At 46.6% G+C, this 22,664-nt stretch overlaps 1 protein-coding gene across 2 annotated transcripts in view; it reads left to right on the top strand.

The window, feature by feature from the left end:
* The window catches only part of LOC126535580 (egl nine homolog 1-like), a 158,696-nt gene that overhangs the window by 52,706 nt on the left and 83,326 nt on the right, over nt 1-22,664 (top strand). For both annotated transcript variants that reach the window (XM_050182403.3, XM_050182401.3), the window contains exon 3: nt 8,174-8,319. In XM_050182403.3, coding sequence (XP_050038360.1) covers nt 8,174-8,319 — 146 coding nt within the window. The remainder of the gene's footprint in view (nt 1-8,173; nt 8,320-22,664) is intronic.

Here is a 22,664-nt window from a genome sequence, read left to right as displayed (position 1 = left end):
TGCCTTGGACGTCTGGGAGTGTTGTCCGCAGCCTGCTTCCCTGCAGCACCTCTGCAGGTGCTGGACCGTATTCCAGTGGTGTCGTCCTTTAAGCAGGAATTCCTAGTCAAAAATCTTTTGTTTCTGTAGTTTTTGTCAAAATTCTCTTTACTTGGACGCCCTTTTCCACGAGGCCATTGGATCGTGCTTACTGCGGGCTTGAGGTTCTTGAAATCATATGCCAAGGAAAACTGCGAATTCATGGCTTGTGAATTGTGGCCCATTGTCAGAGCAGACCTCGTCCAGTATTGCCATACCTAGCAAAGATATGGCACTTGTCATTTCGATTAGAGTTTTTGATGACATATCCGCTAGCTGTTCCACTTTGGGGAAGTTGGACAATGTGTCATAGATGTACAAGTATAACCTACTAACATACTGAAATATGTCTATTCCTAGCCGGTACCATGGCTGGTTTGGCACTGGTCGCATATTTAGGGGCTCTCAAGGTCGATTGTGTGCATGTTTTTTGCATACTGCAAACTTTTGCACAACAGCTGTTATGTCTGCATCGATTCCGGGCCAGAAGACAAGGCCTCTTGCTTTGCACTTTTTTGGCAGCCATTTTTTGAATGCTGATGGCGATATGGTAACACGGATTTAGGGTCGTACTCGATTCTAACACACATGCAATTTTTGGACCCGTTTTATTGGAAAAAAGGTACGCGTTAGATTCGAATAAATACGGCATTTTGATAAATTTGGGAGTTGGTGACAAATGATATGGTTTTGTGCCACGTACGTCGACAATATCTTAACATCGGCGGTATGAATTAAGTGCAGCCAGGCACGCTTTTCTGCATACTCCACCCCTGCAGCTGATAGCGTTGCCCGCACTGGGACAACGCTATCAGGAAAAGTGCCAGCAGCAGGTCACCGAAACTCGACATTGTGCAACTTGCAATGCTGAACACGTGGGAAGACAGCTTACATGGCGCCACGCTGTCTCGGCACGCCCACTCTTTGGACATGCGACAGATTACCTCTAAAGCAGAGTGTGGACTGCGTATACACTCTGGTAGAAATTGAGACAGGTACCAATCATCCCCCCACTCTGCCCCCTCACATGTGCTTAATCGTGTTACCACGAGATTGCGCAGGAAGGCGTCACTTGTGAAGCCACCATCTTTCTTGTCTCACCCTCACGCACTTTCACTCGCACTTAAAGCACATAGTGCGTGGGGCGCAATAGGATCTTATCGCACTTCAGCAGTTGCTGTTGTCGCATGGTGCGTGATTTGAGAGGTGCATTTGAAAGCAGCCACTCGTAGTTCAATCATTTGACCACTTGCATCTGCAGAAGTTTCCATTTATTGTCTCGGCATTCCTTTGCAGCGGCAGTGAAATGTTGTTATATGGAAATTATGTACACACACTTGGTTATATTGAGGTTATGATGTAAAGCAGTGATTTGGGCTTATTGGTAAGACATCGTGAGGCTTATAGCGCGTTAAAATAGACAAGGACGAAAGTGAGACGTGACACACACAGGCGCTAACTTGCAACAATCTTTATTTCGAGCAAGGGACCCATACATATATACAACTTTTTCACGTACATCATACATGCGCTGTTTGCAAAAAAACCCTTACACACTATTACACACTATTACGATAACTCTTTGCGGGAAAGGGCAATTGATGGTTTGGACAAAATGATTGATATGCTTGGCGATAACTGTGTGTCTAAACCATCAATTGCCCTTTCCCGCAAAAAGTTATCATACCTGCGCAGTAGTGTGTAAAGGTTTTTTTTGCAAACAATGCATGTATGATGTACGCGAAAAAGTTGTATATATGTATGGGTCCCTTGCTCGAAATAAAGATTGTTGCAAGTTAGCGCCTGTGTGTGTCACGTCTCACTTTCGTCCTTGTCTTTTTTAACGCGCTATAAGCCTCATGAGGTTAAGAAAAATTAAATACTTTGTTATATCGAGAATTTCGTCTTCTTGAAGTTTGTCATATCGGGGTTTAACTGTACTGTGTTTCCCAACAACATGGCAGCATTGAGGCTTCCCACTTGGATTCTAATTCACCCAGGATAGTTGCTCTCTGTCGTGACAGCCAGAAATAAATGGTAAAATCAGTTATTCCTTAATCTCATCTTATGCCGAAGATAATGTATAAGTGCTCTTTCATTGTTACTGTTCAAATCGGTTGTTTCACAGGCCACGAAAGTGGGAAAGCGTGTCAACTTCCCTCTAACAGATGGCACCGCACCATTTAGCATCAATCAGTGGTGTCATCTGTTTGGTGGAAATTGACGCACTTTTTCACGTCGATGATGTCCCTCTAAGCCTAGCAGCATTCATGCAAACAATCGATCTGAATAATAGCAGTGAAACAGCGCTTATACAGTCTGCTGTTGTTACAACGGACCCTGATAATTTGACAAAAACTGTCGGTTTTATTCGAAGTCCTTAATATCCGAGATGCCCCTCTACCAAAACTTTCTTTATGATGTCTAACAACTTTATTGCAAAGATTGAGTGACGAACGTCCGAAGTAAAAAACAAAGAGAAAGTCGCAGTTTTGCCGGAAAGGCAAAGCATCAATTGCAATTACAAGTTAAGCAAGATAAGCATGGCAGCAACAGCGAGCGAATTGACCTTCGTGCTGTCTCTCGCTTTAACCCGAATTAACCGTCAAAAGCACAGCACAAGCGCACTTTGTCCTCATTGCAGATCGCTTTCAAGATATGGCAGCCATGCCATTAACAGCAGCCACCGGAGTAGAACCCCCCACCCCCTGTGCCTCGCGTGCAAGAGATGGCGCGCTACCACCTCACTTTCCTCCCTCCCTCGCCACCTCATGTCGGCACAGCAAAGTCTATTCTATATAATCTCGATTTTGACAAAAATTCCTGCTAATTTCGTTCACTGTAGCCGATAGTCCGTTGTAGTGCAGTCTGTTAAAAGTGAACTTTGTTGCATTAATAAAATAGGCAGACCAAACTAAGGCTGAAATATGGTCCGTTATATTCGAAAGTCTGTTGTACGTAGGTCCATTGTAACGAGCGTGTAGACTATACTTTGTTCTCAGTGGGAGATGAAACTAAGCAATTACACATTTTACCATTTATTTCTTGCTGTCACTATGAAGAGCAAGTATCAGAAATGAATTAGAATCGAAGCAAAAAGCCTTGGTGCTGCCATGTTGTTGCGCAGATATGTTATGTATGCGGCAGCGCATTCAAGGATGGAAGTGCTGTGCCAGTTGTGCCATCTTGCACCGAACCATCGAGCTGCACCAACCTGCACCAAAAAACTAATTTAGAATGAAGTTGCCAAAGTTAGCAGGATTTACATGTTCAGTGGCAGCCACACAGCCATAGACATGCATTGGCTAGCACTTAGCCCTGCAATCTAAGCCTAAGCAATCTGTTTCAGCGTCGGCCTCTTTGGAGTGTGGGTATGTTTGGTAGTACAATTGTACCTAGGCCACAAGAAAATAAGAACCATTTTGTGCTATACAATGCATTACGAATGTTTTACAAAGGTGTTACACGTTTGTGTTTGTGCGGACCAGCCAAAGATGCTTTGAACTGGTATCATTTCATGGGGCATTTGGGAAGGAAAGCCACACTGAATGAATAAAGTCGTACAGTCTGCCCAAAGGGTAGCTCATCAGTTTCGTTATAGATTTTAGCATTCGATATTTCACCCTAGTGGTACATCTGCATCAATTAGTGAGTGAATGTGGTACATGTGACATTCTAAATCTATTTTGCACATGCACCATATCCGGTTACAGGGATGATAGTGCGGCATGCCAACAAACAACCTGCTTGCTTTCATGAAACTTCTTGGTCACAAATATCCTATGGCAACCACAATCGTCACTCAAATCTGCACGCTGGCTGCACTATTTTATGCCGGGTTGCACCAAACAAAATCAGGCTCTTGCCACTGCAGAACACAAGCCAATGATGTAAATTTTTGGAGTCAACCATAGTGGCGATACTGTGATCGTAATTAAACATTTGGCAAACCACAAACCTCTGAAATTGCATTCGCAGCAACGATGTTCACAACGCGACTTGTACAGATTGAGTCCGAAAATTTTAATAACTCGCGTTCAGGGCACAAAATATCATTTGCCGTTTACATGGCTTTGTGGTGCTTGTGGTAGAACTGCAAATAAGTCGGAATAATCGAGCTTATTCAAAATATTGGTAAACGTAGCTGAACGGAAAGCTAGTGAACATTTTTATCCCTGTAATGTTTTCAGAAGTATCTTTGAGGTTCTTCTTGGTAAGAGGTGTGAAATATTGGCAAACATGCAATGGCCAGTATGTCATTAACTCGCGTTCCCTCACCCAGTCTGCTCTCTTCTTATCCCCTTAACATTACACCCATCATTCTTCTTTCCATAGCTCCTTGCGTCGTCCTCAATTTAAGTAGAACCCTTTTCGTAAGCCTCCAAGTTTCTTCCCCTTAGGTCACTACTGGTAAGACACAGCTGTTATACACTTTTCTCTTCAGGGATAATGGCAACCTGCTGTTTATGATCTGCAAATGCCTGCCAAACGCACCCCAGCCCATTCTTATTCTTCTTATTATTTCAGTCTCATGATCGGTATCCGCGGTCGTTACCTGCCCTAAGTAAATGCCACATGGCTTTGTGGTGCTTGTGGTAGAACTGCAAATAAGTCTGAATAATCAAGCTTATTCAAAATATTGGTAAGCGTAGCAGAACAGAAAGCTAGTGAACATTTTTATCTTTGTAATGTTTTCAGAAATATCTTTGGGGTTCCAGTGCCTTACCACTTTCAGTGCCTCACTACCTATCGTAAACTGCTGTTCTCCTCAGAGATTGGAACTGACCACGTCCCATACTACCCTTCTGCCAGCAGTGCACCAACTTGCGCTGCAATCAGACCCGGCATCACGCCAGTCACTGCTACTGCAGGGGCAGCAAAAACGATCACTAGTCAACCCTGAGCTCAGCACTGGGTCACTTAGCTTGTTTGGCTTTGGCATACATGTAATGTTGAAGCATTATAGAGGCGAGTTAGAAACAAACTTGCACCAGAGCCCACTAAGCTCTGCGCATGCAGTCATGGCTGCTGGTATACGGTAACGCTCTGCTAAAACTGGCTAATCATGAAGGCCAAAAAAAAAAAAGAAAAATGGCTTCGCGACTTGTTTCTGTTCTTTACGCACATTGCGATTTGAATGTAATAGGTGATGTTGGCCTACATGTCTCTTCGCAACTTGGCAAAAATCCCTTGAAGCTTGCACACTAGTTTTATCGGACCACACTTCGTACGAGACCTATGCGCAGCACCACAATGTGTGCCAAAGCCGACTAAGCTAAGTGACCCAGTGCTGAGTTCAGGGTCGCCTGCTGATCGGTTTCGCCGCCCCTGCAGTAGCAGTGATTGGTGTGCTGCCGGGTCTGATTGCAGTGTGGGTTGGTGCACTGCTGGCAGAAGGGTAGTATGGGATGTGGTCAGTTCGAATCAACCGGTACTACAGCACGGGTGTTAGCATTACTGAGTGTTTTCGCATATTTAAATGTATACGATTATGACGGAACTACAGCGTCAGTTTGAATTCAACAGAAACTTGAATTACCAAGATACTAATGTATTTATTCCCAATTATACATCTATTTGCTTTTGATTTGTTGTACCCTCAAGGCCGAAGCATTATAGAGGCAAGTTGGAAACAAGAAATACAAAGGAAAAAATAATATAAATGCATTATGTGAAACATGACAAATAAAGCATGATTAAAAGTAGCATGTGGCGAAATGGGTTCTATCTATGCAATACAGTCAATGACCGATTTTTTGGACGCCCAATTTTTCGGACATGCCTGACAATTCGGACGCCTTCGCAGCACTGCCACGTACCCTATAAAGTCATTCTATAAGAATGTCTGAAGTTTCGTGTGCTGGAACCGTTTGAGGGGGCCGTCTGATTTTCTGGACTGTTTGCCTTGACCGCAGGTCTGAAAGGGCATTAATCAAAGCCACCACCACAGCCATTTTAATTATCTCGCCGCCTCGAACCGCTGCTCTCGCTCGCAGATCCGCTGGCAGCTGTATCCATCACCGCGACAGCGCAAGGCGTAGGTGCCTTGACGCTCGCTTCCAAGCTTCTTTCTGTTTGGTGCCATGCTTTTCATTGAAAGAATTTGCCACTGTCAGCAATGGTGCCGGTATCACCTTTGTAGTCCTCGCCTGCGGCTTCGAAGCTCAGAAAACATGGCACGTTGCATATAAATAAGGCCGATTCCCAAAAATCAACTTTGCCTCAGTACAGCAATGTTACACGGCAAAGAATGCGCAAGTTATTGTGGTGAACCGTATCAAGAGTGGGAAGGGGATATTGACGGGACACAGTCTCTATTTCTTAATTATACATGCATGCACTCGCCGTCCCTGTTCACAGTACGAACACCAATATGCCTAATAAGTGTACAGACAGGCCTTCAGAGCTATTTTGCGCATGCCTGTGGCTATTGGAACCCTTGGGGACAGTAAAAGGCATGGATTCACTTTTTCGTATGTTTTCGGGGCCACTAGGGAGGCCGAAAAATCTGATGTTGACTGTATGAGCTGTAACGAATAAGCAATAAAACAACGAAATAAAATAACAACATGGTTAACATAAAGGTAGCAGGTACAGAAAGGGGTTCTATTTACACAATATTAGCTATGCATTTTTAAAAAGCTTGTGGTTTAGGATTGTAGCAACATTCTCGGGAAGGTGACACACTTGTGAAATGTGCGTGGAAGAAATGAAAGTGAAAAGGAATTATAGTTCTGAAAGAAGGTATGCTGACTTTGTTAGCATGATTTAATCTTCAAAGTATGTATTGCAGTGACTGAAGCAGTTCATTATGTAAGTCAGGGTGAAGAAATATTTTATGAAAAAACAGACTTAAGTTGTTTGAGATATGATGCGAAATAATTTGAGTTCTAACTTGATTTCATGGTGGTTATGCTTTCAGTACTGTTATAATGAGACTGGATAAACGGTACTGCGATATTCTAGACCACTTCGAGAGACGGAATAAGGTTTTCATGACTGCAATCTCAAACAGATGCAGCGTATTCCTACTTTGTATTTATTGTTGTTTTATAGAGCATAAGCTTTAAGGCAGGTCGGGTAAGCGAAAAGTTACGACAAAGAAAGCCCACGGTACTGTTAGCATTGCTTACGACTTAAGCGCAGGGAGTAGTCCAGGTAATTTTGCTGATATTGACACGTGTACTTATCTTTATCGGGCAACCACATTTCGCCGCTTAACAACTGTAATCGCACAGCGAGGGACGCGCCTGCATGTATCCGACGTTTCTGGAAAGTTATCGACGCTTCTATCCGCGTGTCTGTTGTCGCCGAACCTTGTGTTATCAGATTTCATCGCGTGACACGAATGGTGTAGAACTTTGTGGAAGACACGCGGGTCCCATCAGTTAATCTGGAACATTCGACGACTGATCTATAAAAGCCGACGCGCTTGACCCGCTAATCAGTTTTCCGACGATCGCCGACCGTGTTCGCCGCTATCGTTGTGCTGTAAGTGTAGCCTGTTTTTGTGGGCACAGGTTCGCCCAATAAAAGCTAGTTTTGTATTCCACCGTATGCTTCTTTCTTCACCGTCACTACCACGTGACAATATGTACACCAAGGTATTTGTAGCTAGTCATGGTGCCTAGCGGAATGCTGTTACACAGGTAGGTGTGTGGTGTTTGATTGCTTTGAGATACCTGCATGAATTTACATTACCACATAAAATGGTATAACATGTTTATCACCCTCTCCTATGTTGCGATATCACTACTTCAACAACAGTTTTCTTTTTCCTTGGAGTTAGTACTAAATGAAATTGCAGTGTTGTCAGATGTTGTGGTTACTTCACCTGCCATAGGTACTTTTTTAGATAAGATAAAAACTTGGACATTCTCTGACCCTCGGCTGGTAACACTATTTCCTTGTCATTACTTTTATGTGAAACTTACGTCTGTTATGAGTAATCTTTCTTGCTCCTGCATGAATGTATTTAAATAACTGTATGCATCCAACCTTATAATGACCCAACATACAGCTATCATTTAATGAAGGAACTCAGCCCAGTGCAAGGGATTGCCGCAGTAACCCTCGTACCTTGGGTTCTCTGCAGCAGCCAGGCCCGAAGCCTTGAGGCCCCCGTCGTCCAGCTGGTTCCGGCAGATGTGTGCCAACGTGATCCATGATCTCAATGCTTTCGGCATTTGTGTCATCGACAACTTCCTGGGCAATGAGCGTGGCTCAATGATATTTGACGAGGTAAGCAGTTTGCTGCACCACATTCTCACTGTGGCACCCATGCATCGTAACTGGCTTAATGTTCAGGTGTATTGTGGCACGCGGGAAAGCTGACTTTTCAGACACAGAAAGCATATGATGATGTCAGAAAATGTGAGTTTGGACAAATTAATTTAAAGGGACACAGCGACACCTTTTATAAAACGTCTGGAATATCTTTTGTATTGAAGAGCATTTTCTCTTCTATTTTCTACAATAAAATACTTTTGAAGGCACCTTGTATGATTAAAGCATCAAACTTTGCATTGCTAATCCAGACATTCAATCCTGGTCGGTATTCAAGACCAACTTTGCTCAAGTTTTCGGATCCTTATGTCTTGTGCAGCATTTGAGAGAACGAGCACAATAGCCAGCCGAGACATTCACTGTTCATATAGAAGAGATTTTTACCTCTGCAAATATTTGGATGGCTTCTATGCGCAAAACTGACAAGGTTAAAGGGGGAAGCAAGGATCACTTCGTGAGAATCGTGAAAAAAAGAAAATAGATTTTTTGTTCTTTTTATTTATGCATTTATTCGGTATACCTACATCGCCTGTATGGCATTATCGTTGGGGGGTTAAAATACAGGTGGTCACAATGAAAACATATTCAGCAACATCAAGAGAATACATCAGTAAATACAATGTTGTTTAAGCACTGAAATTCGTAAAAGCAGAAGACAAACTAACAAAGTACAAAACAAAGTAAGTAACAAAGTACAGTGGAACCCCGTTCATACGTTTTTCACCGGACCGAGGAAAAAAAACGTAACAGCCGGGAAAACGCAACAGTGAGGAAAGCTCCGAAAATGAATGAAAAAAGTGCAGCTTCAACTATAGACTATTTATTTCCATAAAAAAGGTCTAGAATGGTGGCTTGCCGTTTCTTTCGCTCGCTAGAAATCGCCACACATTTCTCAATAGCCTGGAAGGCCGCATTGCTGTCAGCGTCGCTGTGAGGTGCGACGTACCTGCGGAGCAGGTCCAGAGCCGCGACGGCTTCTCCAAAGCTTCTCCGGAAAACGCAGCAGTGAGGAACGTAACAGCGGGGTTCTACTGTAACTAACAAAAAAAAACATATGTGCAGAGATGAATAACAGAACAATCAAAGAATATGGCTCTCAACAGCATTTTCAAAACTAGAAGCTGCCATCACTTTATTAGGGAGCTCATTCCAATCGTTAATCGTGTTAGGAAAAAATGAATGCTTAAACACATTGGTACGGCACTGATAAGCTCTAATTTTGTTAGCGTAGTCTCTCCTAGATGAAACATAATGTGGCACCTTGATGAACAGTGTTTTGTCGATAGCAGTTTTACTTTTATATATACTATAAAGGAATTTCAATCTTAGGATTTTCCTGCGTGAAGAAAGAGCTTTCCAACCCGACCCTTCCCGTATTTCGTATCCTCTGATAGTAAAATTATAATTTCCTGTTGCGAACCGTTCTGCTTGCTTCTGGACGTGTTCTATTTTTTCTGTGAGGTTTTTAGTGTATGGATCCCAGATAATGCATGCATATTCTAGAATAGGCCTGACGTATGTTACAAGGTTGCCTTCAGTGATGAAGGAGAACGCTTAAAATTTCGTCGGAAAAAGTGAGGAAGACGGTAAGCTTTCGCACTAATTGAGTTACCATGATTAGCCCAGTCAAGCATTTCAGAAAATGTAACTCCGAGGTACTTAACATCCTTAGCGGTACTGAGTGCAATATTATTTACGCAATAGGAACTGTGGAATTTTTTTTTTCTTTGTAAACTGCACATGGTAGCATTTACCAGTACATTCAGAGTCATCTGCCACCGCTTGCACCAGCTAGATACTTTTTCAAGGTTGTCCTATAGGACAGACATATCAGCATGACATTTCACTGTACGATACATGATGCAGTCGTCGGCATACAGTCTAATTGTTGATTTAAGGCCTACTACTAAATCATTATTATAAACGAGGAACAAAAGTGGCCCAAGCACAGAGCCCTGAGGCACTCCTGATAGCACGTGCATTGGAGCCGATGTCACCCCATTAAGAACAACTTGATGTTTGCGCAGGTGTAAATAATCCCTTATCCAGCCGAGAATATTGTGACGCTCTTAGGTGCATAGTGGGTTCACGAATGTGACGCGCTTAGGTGCATAGTGGGTTCACGCCTCAAAAAAGAGTATGCGGGGGCACCGGAGGGTAGTGAACGAGGACGACGACGTGTGGCTGGCTGGCTGAATCTCGACAGGCGCTCAGTTGACCAAGGCCATCGCTTCTAACTCTACCCGGCTTCAAAGTAACGCCTTTTGTGGGCGTAACAGAGTGGTGGAGGTGCTGGGTACGACAGAACGTACCACGGAGTCGCAACACCTAGAACTTCGCCGGAGCCGTCGTCTTGCCGGTCTCTTGCCAACGACCTTCCCTATGGCTCAGGACGGAGGTGGACAAATGCCAGCAGTAGTTTCACCTTCTCAAAGGTCAGCGCCAGTTGGACCTTTGCGGCACTACATGGAACCACGCTCGTTCGCGGGAAAAGTGGGCGAAGACGTCGACGAGTGGCTGATGCACTACGCAAGGGTGAGCCGCTACAACCGTTGGGATTCTGTCACTCAGCTTGAATATGTTGCACTCTTTCTGAGTGAGACAGCGCTGATGTGGTATGAAAACCACGAAGACTCCCTAACAACGTGGGAGCACTTTGTCGAGGAAATTAAGAAGTGTTTTGGCGACACCCACGCCAAACAGAAACGCGCCGAGAGGACACTTGCCCAAAGAGCTCAAGCTCCTGGAGAAACATGCACTATTTACATAGAGGAAATCCTCAAGCTGTGCAAAATCGTAAATCCGCAGATGTCCGAGGAAGACAGAGTCGGACATCTCCTCAAAGAAATTGCAGAAGATGTATACAATTTCCTCATAAGTCGGGAACACGTTGATTCCGTATCAGATGTCGTGCGTCATTGCCGTACGTTTGAGACGTTGAAAACACGTCGCATTGTGCCAAAGTTTGGACGCCTGGCCAATGTGACAACCATTGCCAGCGTCGATGAGAGCCCGTCTGCCGATCTTTCGTCTACTATACGGCAGATCGTGCGTGAAGAACTGCTGCGGCACCAGGAACTTGCGCGCGACGTCATACGACAACCTGACGCTTATTACCCGCAACACATGGCGCCTGCCGCACCCTGCGCTTCCTGGCAACCGGCGGTATGTGTCACAGACGTCAACCACAGAGGTGCTCCATGGCCACGTGAGGACACATTTACGCCCGAACACCGACCAGCAGAACACCCTCGCCCCAGCAGGTTTGCACGCAGACCGACCGTTCCTCCTGTGCAGCAGGCTCAGCCGCTCCGCTCTGCTACACGACCCCCCACGGCTGAGCGCTTCGAAGGGCAGTTCATCGATCGTCGTTTACCTGTGTGCTATAGCTGTGGCGACTTGGGTCACATTGCCAGGTACTGCAATCGCCGCCAACCACCGAGGTTCGACCGATCGACGATGTCTAGGCGGTACCGCGCTCCTCTGGGCGAAACATATTCGCCCTCGCACACATATTTAGGGAGCTTGCCTCACCAGCACCCGGAGACGCTACGGAACCGTTCTCCAGCATCCGATCGCAGCTTGACACCACCACCCGCTCCTCGTGTAAGCCGGTCGCCCTCTCCGCGGCGTCGATACCCGTCGCCACCTCCGGAAAACTAGCCAGCGCGGCCGTTGGAGGTGAGGTCGCTGGACAATCTTCGATATCGACAGAGATACCTCCAACCATTTGTATGTTTAAGAATAAGGTGTTTGTATTAATTGACGGGGTTTCATCCATGGCCTTAGTGGACACGGGAGCAACCGTTTCAGTGATGAGTCTTGCGTTTAAAAGCCTCCTAGGACGAAAGGTGATGTTTCGCTGGGACCGTGCCGATACGTTTCGCGGAGTGAGTGGGGAGTTGTTGTATCCTGTGGGCGTGTGTAATGTAGACGTTACCTTGGGTGGTCAAATATTTAACGCGGAGTTCGCTGTTCTACCTCATTCTACGCATGACGTAATCCTGGGTCTTGATTTTTTGAAACTGTGTGGTGCCACCGTCGACTGCAAAACGGGTGAAATCAGTGTAGGTACGAGCTTTGCTGCGGCGTTTATGGAAGCCCCACCGTATCGTGAAAGTGTGCTTTGTGTATCCCGTGATACAGTTGTGCCTCCGTTATCCGCAACGTGTGTTTTAGTCGCCTGTTTCCCCACCACCGACGGAACGTTTGACGCTACCGTGGAGCCCGTTCACCTGAGTTGCATCAAGAGGAATGTACTGATACCGTATTGCACGCTGTCAGTTGTTCAGGGATGCACCAACTTATGGGCCGTAAACTGTTCGAGTGAACCTGCAATACTACCACAGGGTCTGAAACTTGCCGCCTACCATGAAGATCACGTGCTATCGCTCGCCATCCTTACAGAGGCCCTTGATTCTGCGGATGAGCACCATTTCGCTAATGTCTGCCCTGCGGCGCACTCCTCATTTCTGACTATGGTAAACAAGTCGCTCAGCACTAAGCAGCGTCACGAAGTGGCGAATATTCTGCTAAAACATGCCCGACTGTTTGACTTCTCCCAGCAAGAGGGACCACCATTGTTTCCTCCTTCTCGTATACACCATCGCATCGATACGGGATCTGCCCAACCGCTGCGGCAGAAACCATACAGAGTCTCACCATCGGAACGCAAGGTGATCAATGACCAAGTCCACGAAATGCTAAATAAGAATGTAATCCAAGAATCCTGTAGTCCGTGGGCAGCGCCAGTGATCCTGGTTAGAAAGAAAGATGGTACATGGCGATTTTGTGTTGACTACCGCCGCCTCAACACCATCACTAAAAAGGACGTATATCCTCTTCCGCGTATTGATGATGCTATCGACTGCCTCTCATCAGCGTCTTACTTTTCGTCTGTTGACTTGAGGTCGGGGTACTGGCAGATTCCTATGCACGAGGCAGACAGGGAGAAAACGGCATTTGTAACACCAGATGGACTTTTTGAATTTAATGTGATGCCGTTCGGGCTCTGTAATGCGCCTGCAACTTTCGAGCGCTTCATGGACAACATCCTGCGTGGTTTGAAGTGGGAAGTATGCATGTGCTATCTAGATGATGTAGTGATTTTCGGGCGCACGTTCAGTGAGCACAACGCACGTCTCGATCTTGTGCTAGACTGCTTGGACAAAGCGGGTTTGGTGCTCAACTCGAAGAAGTGTCATTTTGAAGAGCGCCAAACACTCGTTCTGGGACACCTAGTGGATAAGGACGGTATACGACCTGATCCAGCGAAGACTGCTACGGTGGAAGCCTTCAAGCAACCTCGCCATGTAAAAGAGCTACGCAGTTTCCTAGGGCTTTGCTCGTACTTCCGCCGGTTTATTCGTGGATTTGCCAACATCGCGTATCCGCTGACATGCCTCCTCCAGAAGGGCGTTCCCTTTGAATGGACTCCTGAATGTGAAGCTAGTTTTCGTGAGCTAAAGTCTCGTCTGACGTCTCATCCCATTCTCCGACACTTCGACCATGCGGCTCCCACAGAAGTTCATACGGACGCTAGCGGTATTGGCATCGGCGCCGTCCTTATTCAACGCGTCGACACCAAAGAACACGTCGTCGCCTATGCGAGTCGTTCTTTAAGTAAGTCCGAGCGTAACTACACCGTTACAGAGCAAGAATGTCTTGCAGTTATTTTCGCAGTACAGCGCTTCCGGTCGTACCTGTACGGGCGCCCCTTCACTGTGGTGACAGACCATCATTCTCTCTGCTGGCTGGTTAATCTCCGTGATCCGTCGGGCCGGCTTGCGCGTTGGACACTCCGTTTACAAGAATATAACTTTACGGTTTCTTATAAAAGCGGCCGCCGACACGCCGACGCTGACTGCCTCTCGCGCATGCCGCTTCCAACGACGGACTGCGACGCGGACAACTTCGACTGCTATATCGCATCACTGGAGCCGGGATTTCCTGATATAAATACCTTCAAGGTCGAGCAACAAAAAGACAGAACTTTAGAACCACTGCTCATTACTGCAAGGCAATCAGCACCATCCACTCGTTTCTGTGTTCGTGATGGGGTTCTTTACAAAAAGAACTATTCTACTACAGGCCCACGATATCTTCTGGTGGTCCCGGAGAGTCTCCGTGTCTCCGTCTTGCGCGCTATGCATGACGATCCAACATCTGGACATTTGGGTTCTGCCGCGAACTCTCTACCGCCTCCAAGAAAGGTTCTACTGGCCTAAAATGCGCCAGACGACCGCCCAGTATGTGTCCAGCTGCAGCGAGTGTCAACGTTATAAGCGTCCGACGAGTGCTCCTCCTGGTCAACTCCATCCAGTGCCACCCCCCAGCTCTCCCTTTGAGCAAGTTGGCATCGACCTCCTCGGTCCTTTCCCGCGTTCATCCGATGGGAATCGCTGGATTATCGTGTGTGCCGATCACTTGACACGCTACTGTGAGACAGCTGCAATACCATCGGCTACTGCAACCGAAGTGTGTATTTTTCTGCTGCGTTTTGTCATTCTCCGACATGGACCTCCCAGAGTCATCATCAGCGATCGTGGGCGGCAGTTCACTGCAGACGTGGTCGAAGAGATGCTTCGTCTATGTGCTTCAAGGTTTCGACATTCCACCCCGTATCATCCCCAAACAAATGGCCTTACGGAACGCACGAACAGAACTCTTACTAACATGCTGTCCATGTATGTCGAGTCAGATCATAAGAACTGGGACAGCGTGCTACCTTTCATTACGTACGCATTTAACACCTCAAAGCATGAAGTTACGGGCTACAGTCCCTTCTTTCTTCTCTACGCTCGTCCGCCTCGTTATACACTAGACACTATCTTCCCGTTTTCCAGCCACGATAATCTTTGTATATCAGAGACAGTCTGTCTTGCTGAAGAAGCCCGACGACTTGCTTCGTTACGCACTCTTGTTTCACAAGACCGCTCGAAGGCACGCTGCGACCGCCGACGCCGACACGTGATATATGACCCCGGTGATTTAGTGTTGCTCTGGAAACCAACCAGGAAGCGTGGACTATGTGAAAAACTGCTGGCCCACTATGTTGGACCCTATGTTATTACGGAGCGCATCAGCGAATTAACCTACCGCATAGCACGTCTCACATCAAATGGCCGACGGTCAGCAAAGACTGAACTTTCGCATGTCGCCCGTTTAAAGCCCTTTATTTCTCGACAGCCTGTTTGACTTGCCCGGCGGGCTTCGTCTGCGCGGAGGGAAATGTGACGCTCTTAGGTGCATAGTGGGTTCACGAATGTGACGCGCTTAGGTGCATAGTGGGTTCACGCCTCAAAAAAGAGTATGCGGGGGCACCGGAGGGTAGTGAACGAGGACGACGACGTGTGGCTGGCTGGCTGAATCTCGACAGGCGCTCAGTTGACCAAGGCCATCGCTTCTAACTCTACCCGGCTTCAAAGTAACGCCTTTTGTGGGCGTAACAATATGTTCAGGAATGCCTAGGAATGATAATTTTAAGCAAAGTAGATTGTGCGGGATGACATCAAATGCTTTCCACAGATCAAGAAACAGTGCATCTATCTGTTCACCATGGTCCAGGCCGAGTGCAATGTCATGAGTGAGTTCGGCTGGTTGTGTTACGCACGAAAAACCAGAGCAGAACTCATGCTGAGCCGAAACCACTCGTTTTGGCATCTACAGTGCTTATTCTACACTGTATTAAAACCATTTAGCTGATAATGCACTCCAAGTGCGCGAAAAAAAATAATATTTTGTCAGTGCAGACAGTGAGAGAGGAGCTTAAAATTGTCTAAGAGCACCAAAGGTGGTGTAGCCGCCTCTAGTCTTTCCCACCACAGAGCGCAGCCTCCTTGGTATTGTCCGAAAGTTCAGAGTTCTGCCTTTTTGTTCCCACCCTCCTCACCTGCTATAGTCATGTAGGAGAAATGCAAAAGTCAAGGGCCGATCAGACGAAGTACATGATGCTTGTGGCCCTCCTATTGGTTCAGTGTGCCAGCACACTGAGAGGCACCTTATGATTGGGTGTTGCTACAGCAGTGTGCGCCGACACTGCCCGTGAGTGTTTGCATGCTAGGTCAGCTTTGAAAACATTGTTAATGTACAGTTTCTTTGTTGATCACAGCAGATCACACAGTGATCACAAGTGGTGAATTGGTGCTCGCTAAAAATAATATGAAAGTTCTAAATCAGACCCGCCTACAGAGATAACGCGCAATCCTCCTCTCTTATTATGGTGAAAAGAGGTGGTTATCCCATGGTTCAAACAGGCCAGTGACAAGATAGCGCCGGATCGACCGAAGAAGTCGTTGGCGCATCATGCAATCCTGCACCGCATCTGTAATGAAGCAACAGCGAAGCAAACCATTGCCCTTTCTAGTCAAGCCGACATATGGGCGTAGTTTTACTTTGGAGACTCTACAATATATTTGTCCCCACACCCCTCTGCGCATACGCGGGTACGTGTTCATGCACTTAATGTCAACATCAGCAGAGACAGCACACTTGTTCCTTAAAAAGGAAACATGAAACAGCGGCGGCGGCATGGCTCACATGAAAGCTATGTTGACGGCGTGGAACTACAAAGTGCGGGTTCAGTTTTTTGCCACGGATGTGATTTTTCCCATATGAATGTTAATGTTTCAACGTAAGTAGCTGCCAGATGTGGCCGGGAAGCTTCGCCAAACCAATACCATGCTGGGCTGCCTGGAAACGCGTTTCGAGATCGAAAAAAAAAAAAAGAGAACTTGCAGTTGTCCAATGCATCCTATGTTAATATTCAGCCCGGTGCCATTTCACTCTGCAGGACTGCACGAAATTATCTGTGGTGAATTAGAAAGATGCCCAAACTGTGCCAAATCAGAAACAGGCTAAAAAAAGTTTGTTACTGACAAGGACAGCAAATATTATAGTCCTGACATAATTTAGTATGGGTCAACTGCTTCCAAAAAAAAGTTTGAGGCTTATTTTCTAAAAGGCGTTTTTTTTTTTCTTTTCTAATTTTTTTGTGTATCTGTCAACCTATTTGCGGAAAGCAAAGCAAGATAACGGCTGGACGAATACTAAAGCGAAGCTTTCATTGCCTCTTCCTTCGACTTTTTCACTGCTGCTGCTTCTGTCTTGCACGCCGCGTCGGGGGCTGGTTGAGAATGTGTGTAATGTATGCATGGAAGGAGGCATGGGAGACCTTTCCAACGAACTTGGGGAGCATTGCAACAATGCCCTCTGGAAGGCAGTAATTAGGCGTGAGGCCCTTCCTCCCCTCAAAACTATTGCAGAAGCTGCAGTGCTTTCCTTGGTTGTGAAGCGCAATAGCCCAGAGGAGACATAAAATGATAGACAGAGGAGACGGAGAATGCGTAAAGCCAACGCCGTGACGAAATGAATGAATAACTTTTCACACATGGCAGCAGACATGGGGTGATCGCGAGAGGAGGGAAAGGTGCCGTCAGGAAGGGTGCTTCGTTTTGGGTTCTCTTCAATAAATATATACGCTACTACTAGACAAGGCGACAGTCGTGAGCAAACTAAACATATAATACATGTATTAATAATAATAATTCAAGATATGGTATGCCACGTTTCTGCTATTTCTAAAAAATAAAGACCGTGCAAATTTGCCCATGCCAACAACTGATGCAAGGTGTAAAGACTTAAAGCAGCATTAATGCACTGCAGCATCGGAGGGACAATATGCAAGTGGTGGTCTAGCGTCATCAACACTTCAGCCACAATGTCCCTACCCTGCAACCGTGGGAAAGCCGTGCTGCGTGATGGAAGCCTGGGTGGCCAGCGGGCGATGGTCCATCTGGCATAGGGCATGGCAGCGGTTATTTTCCCTAAGGCATCAATAAAAGTATTTCTCTATCTCAACCACCATACGATGCACTGTGTGAGGGAATTACAGTGCTAACACTCTCGCAGGCTACAGACAATGATCCACAACAATGCCTCAAGCAAACGCGTCTCGCTATGGACTTTGTGTACTACAGTGTTTACTCGAATCTAGGCCAGCCCAATTCTAAGCTGACCTCTGAATGTACGAAGCCAAAAAAAAAAAAGAACACTTACCTCAAATGCAGACCAAGCAAACAAACAAAAAAGTAAGGACATTACTGCATTCACAAAATTTATTTATTCAATGTGACCATGCCGAGCTCACCCCACGTCATCTTCCTTATCGCTGTCGTCATCTCGTGGCACATGCAAAAAGTGTCTCCCCTTGCCCCCTCCAATGAGAGACGTTTTTCTCATCAATGCCGACATCCCGCCTGGCTTGAACATATGGCGATACCTCTGCGGCTAGCGCAACTTTTCGTTTGAAAGCAGTACTGCAGTGGCATCACCTGTTTGGTGCCATTATGATAACACTAGAGTGTACTAAAATACGGTTGAGTGGGACAAGTGGCTGGGGCAGCGCATGCTTTGCAGTGAGGCGCGCGACGACGAAAAATACTGTGGCAGCACTGTGATCAAAGTGGATTGGGCCGCATCAAGGTCGCACCATTGGAAAGTACTGGTGATACTTCTTGGAAGGGTACTTCGTACTACTTCGCGTGCTGGCATATAGGTTCAGACTGCTCAAACAGTGTTTATATAATTGGATATGACATGTGTTTGTGCATTGGGAACAGATGCATTTTTTTCTCTTCTTTATTTCATTCTTCTTTTTTTTTCGTGCAGTGATTGCGTGTGCATCGCGGCTGCAGTGTCGGCCTTCATTCTGCTATATTATTGTACGTTTCCCTTTGAAGAACAAAAATATTTCTTCATCTTTAAGCAGCATGTATATGTCGTGGGTATTTGTACTCGTATAGTTTTCCATCAGTAGGTCTTGCAAAACGCAGACGGAAAAACATATCATTTTCCTGCTTGCCGCTTCAAACAAATAAAACGTATCTGCCCCATCTGGTGCCCTGTACTCAGATTTACGGAAAGTATTCTTATAGAAAAAGGAAAAAAGCTGCAGTGGAACATTCCATTCATGTTTCTGTCTTCCTCGCGTAACAGAATGCAAACTAATTGGTACGGGTTCTTTTATTGCGGTCATATTTCGGGTGCTAGAAATAGTTTTAGGTACTCATTATATATATGCTAATCTTCGGCCCGTAAACCGCGTGAAATTTTTTGTCCAGTCCATGCTTAAGAAGAACAACAAAAAAAGAAGAAAAAAGTGGCGTGGTAACTTAATTAGTGGGTACATGGTGGATATGGCATTGCACTGCTAAAGTCGAGCTCATGGGTTCAAACCAGGTCGCGGAATTCGATGGGAACAAAATAGAAAAATACTTGTGTACTTCGGTTTAGGTGTACGTTAAAAAACCCAGGTGGTGAGAACTGAACCGGGTGCTTCATAATCACATCGCCAGACGTAATACGCCAGAATTTCTTTAATTAAAAAATACAGAAAAAGCTGCGTTCTTCAGCTTTTTCAGGGGTGTAAGCGAAAGAAATTATTCTGGAGTCTGATTTATAAGAAAAACATGTTACGCTTATATTATATTTCATACCTAAATGTAATGCCGTTCCCAACTGCATCCGCTCAACTAAGCAGCTTCTGTATTATAAACCGCTGCTTTCAGTTATCCGGTGCACTGTCATAGGGACAATAATGAAGCAATTAAGTGGGGACACGGCTTTCGGATCGCGAAAAATTACCGAAAGAAATCGATTTTTGAAAAGCACATATTCCGTTTCTGTAATACCTTTTTTATCTGATTTCGAAATAGGAACGCTGAAAACCGCGTAGAAATGCTCAAAAAAATTTTTTAGCAGCGAACGTGAAAAAAACGTTGTTTTTCAAGCCACGATATCTCCGCAACGGCGCAACCGAGCGCCGTCATTTCGCCTGTGTTGGAAAGCGCATTTCTTCGTCTTTAGATTTGCCGCGCCAACCATCTCCTCCATTCAGAAGCAAGCATACAAAAAGCAAATGATTCTTGGCCGTTACGAGGCCTCCTATTGGCCACGCCCGTCACGTGGCCAATTGGAGCTTTGCCATTGGTCGTGTTGGCGTTGGCGGTGCGCGTCTTCTGCTACCGCGCCTTTCGGCGCACGGTGTTCGTCTGTATGTGCGGTGCATAGTTTCAGAAGCTTACATCTGATATCACCCGTGACTCGCGCGTCTGACAATCGCTTCGCATTGTTCATGAGCATGTACGGAGCGTAGTTTCGGCAACGGACTCCACAAGTGACAAGCGCCTCCTCGCATCTTGGCTCGCCGGGATCGCCAGTACTTGCGGAACGTAGGTGACTTGTGTTGTGATATGCGCCTGTGTACATATCGGCTCGCTGTCAGTGTGTGGGGAGCATTGTTTCGGAAGCTGGTTTGTGTTGTGATACGCTACTCTGGACATATCAGGTCGACGCATCCATCAGTGCTTGCGGGGCGTAGTTTCGGAAGTTTACTGGTCACCATGGGTCGGCGACCGCTGAAGTACTACAAGACGGCTCATGCTTACGGCACTCGTAAGCGAAAATCGCCGACGGTGAAGAAGACTGCTTCAAGGTCGCTTGGCAGTACTGTGCAGCATAGCGCAGAAGTCACAGACGCGCAGCCGAAGACTCCACATGCGGGCAGGATGCATACGCGTGCCGGTGATGCCGTTCAGGAACCATCGTCGAGCACTTCACACGCGGGCGAAATACCTACTTGAGTCGACGATGTTGAGCCACTTCTTACACAGGCGAAACATCTCGTGCGAGCAGCAGTGGCACCGTTGAGCTTGTCGTGCCGCGTTCCACATCGTCGTATGCATCCAGCGATCGCGCCTCGGATGTGTCCGATTATTGTCTCGGCATTTCTCACGATGTTGCAACGCTGTCTACAAGTACGGGCGGCACCATTCAGGCGCGCCTAGAGCCGAATTTTGCATCGGCCAAAGCATCCCGGGAGGTCGCCGCGATAGTGCAAGCAAAACTAAGTTCGGTGTCGGCGACCGCGCGGAAAAATGGAACTGACGGGTGAAGGCGAGGTGCTTGCTGGTACGGAACAAGCAGAGGAGTTTCTCATCGTTCAAATGACTGCCCTGAACGCGCTTCTCGGCAAATCTAAGTGCCAGCAGTGCTCCCAACCAAGACTTTCAGTTCAGCTGGGAACAAGACATGAATTAGCAGCGCAAATGATACTGACGTGCGCGTCTTGCGGCGCTGTCGCGAAGGGGTGGCGATCGCCGCGAAAGGAAGGTCCCAAAATTTTTTCTGTGGATATGAGAGCTGTACAGGCTGTTGAAGGTATTGGAAAAGGGGCAACAGCTTTGACCGATTTCTGGTCAATGATGTATGTCTCCCATAAAGGGCTGCATCATAAAACATTTCAGAAACATCTCAAGGCTGAGTTCAGACCTGCCAGTGAGACAGCAGCTGCCAATCTTTTTTCTGATGCTGTGGTGGCAGTGCGCAATGTTTACAGGGAGATGGACCCTACCTTTAATAACAACATAACAGTGGTTTATAATGGGACATGGTTAACACGTGACCATACATAGGTGTCAGCACTGTAATAAAAATTTTCACAGGACTGGTGCTTGACTGTGTGGTCCTATCAAACTGATGCCATGGTTGCATGCTTGGCCCCAAGAAGGAGATGAAGGCTAGGATGATTGGAGAGCATTGTTTGTGATGGTGGCAGTAGAACCTTTGTAGCACTCTGTCAGGCCAAGACTTATGGATTTATTCCATTTACAAAGGAGGACTGCATTAATCATGCTGTGAAGAAGAAGACACGCCTAGCGGCACAGCCGCATCGCCAACGCGTGGCTCGTGTCGGCTCGCGCTGTTGATTGCTGGCGTCCGTTTGGACAGTGCTTCGGGCTGCCTCGCCGTTCCCGGTCGCTCTGCCTTCACATTAGGCGCCACCAATAAACGTTTTCTCAATTGGTGTAGGTGCTGGGACTCAAACCCCATCGCTTGAAACCCTGGAGCTGAGGTCAAGAATGCTACCGCCCGCCATGACCGACAGCTCATCCAAAACGGCACCGACACCACAGTCCGTCACCTGCACTGGCGTTCCACGACAACGGGACCCCAAGATCTTCAGCGGTGCAGACGACGAAAACGCAGAAGACTGGTTTGCGTCATATGAGCGGGTGAGCGCACACAACAAGTGGGATGATCCAGCCAAGTTAACCCACCTCATTTTTTATCTGGCTGGTTTGCCTAACTGTGGTTTCACAACCACGAAAGTGACGTACCCACATGGTCAGTCTTCAAGACAACCTTTACGGAGGTGTTCGGCCGACCCGCTGTTCGCAAGCTGCGCGCCGAACAATGCTTGCGCGCCCGAGCACAGCAGACGTCAGAAACGTTCACAAGCT

The sequence above is a fragment of the Dermacentor andersoni genome, chromosome 7 (genome assembly GCF_023375885.2).
Source record: "Dermacentor andersoni chromosome 7, qqDerAnde1_hic_scaffold, whole genome shotgun sequence".
NCBI lineage: Eukaryota > Metazoa > Arthropoda > Arachnida > Ixodida > Ixodidae > Dermacentor > Dermacentor andersoni.
The sequence above is the reverse complement of the archived record's forward strand: the minus strand, read 5'-3'. Positions and strand labels throughout refer to the sequence as shown.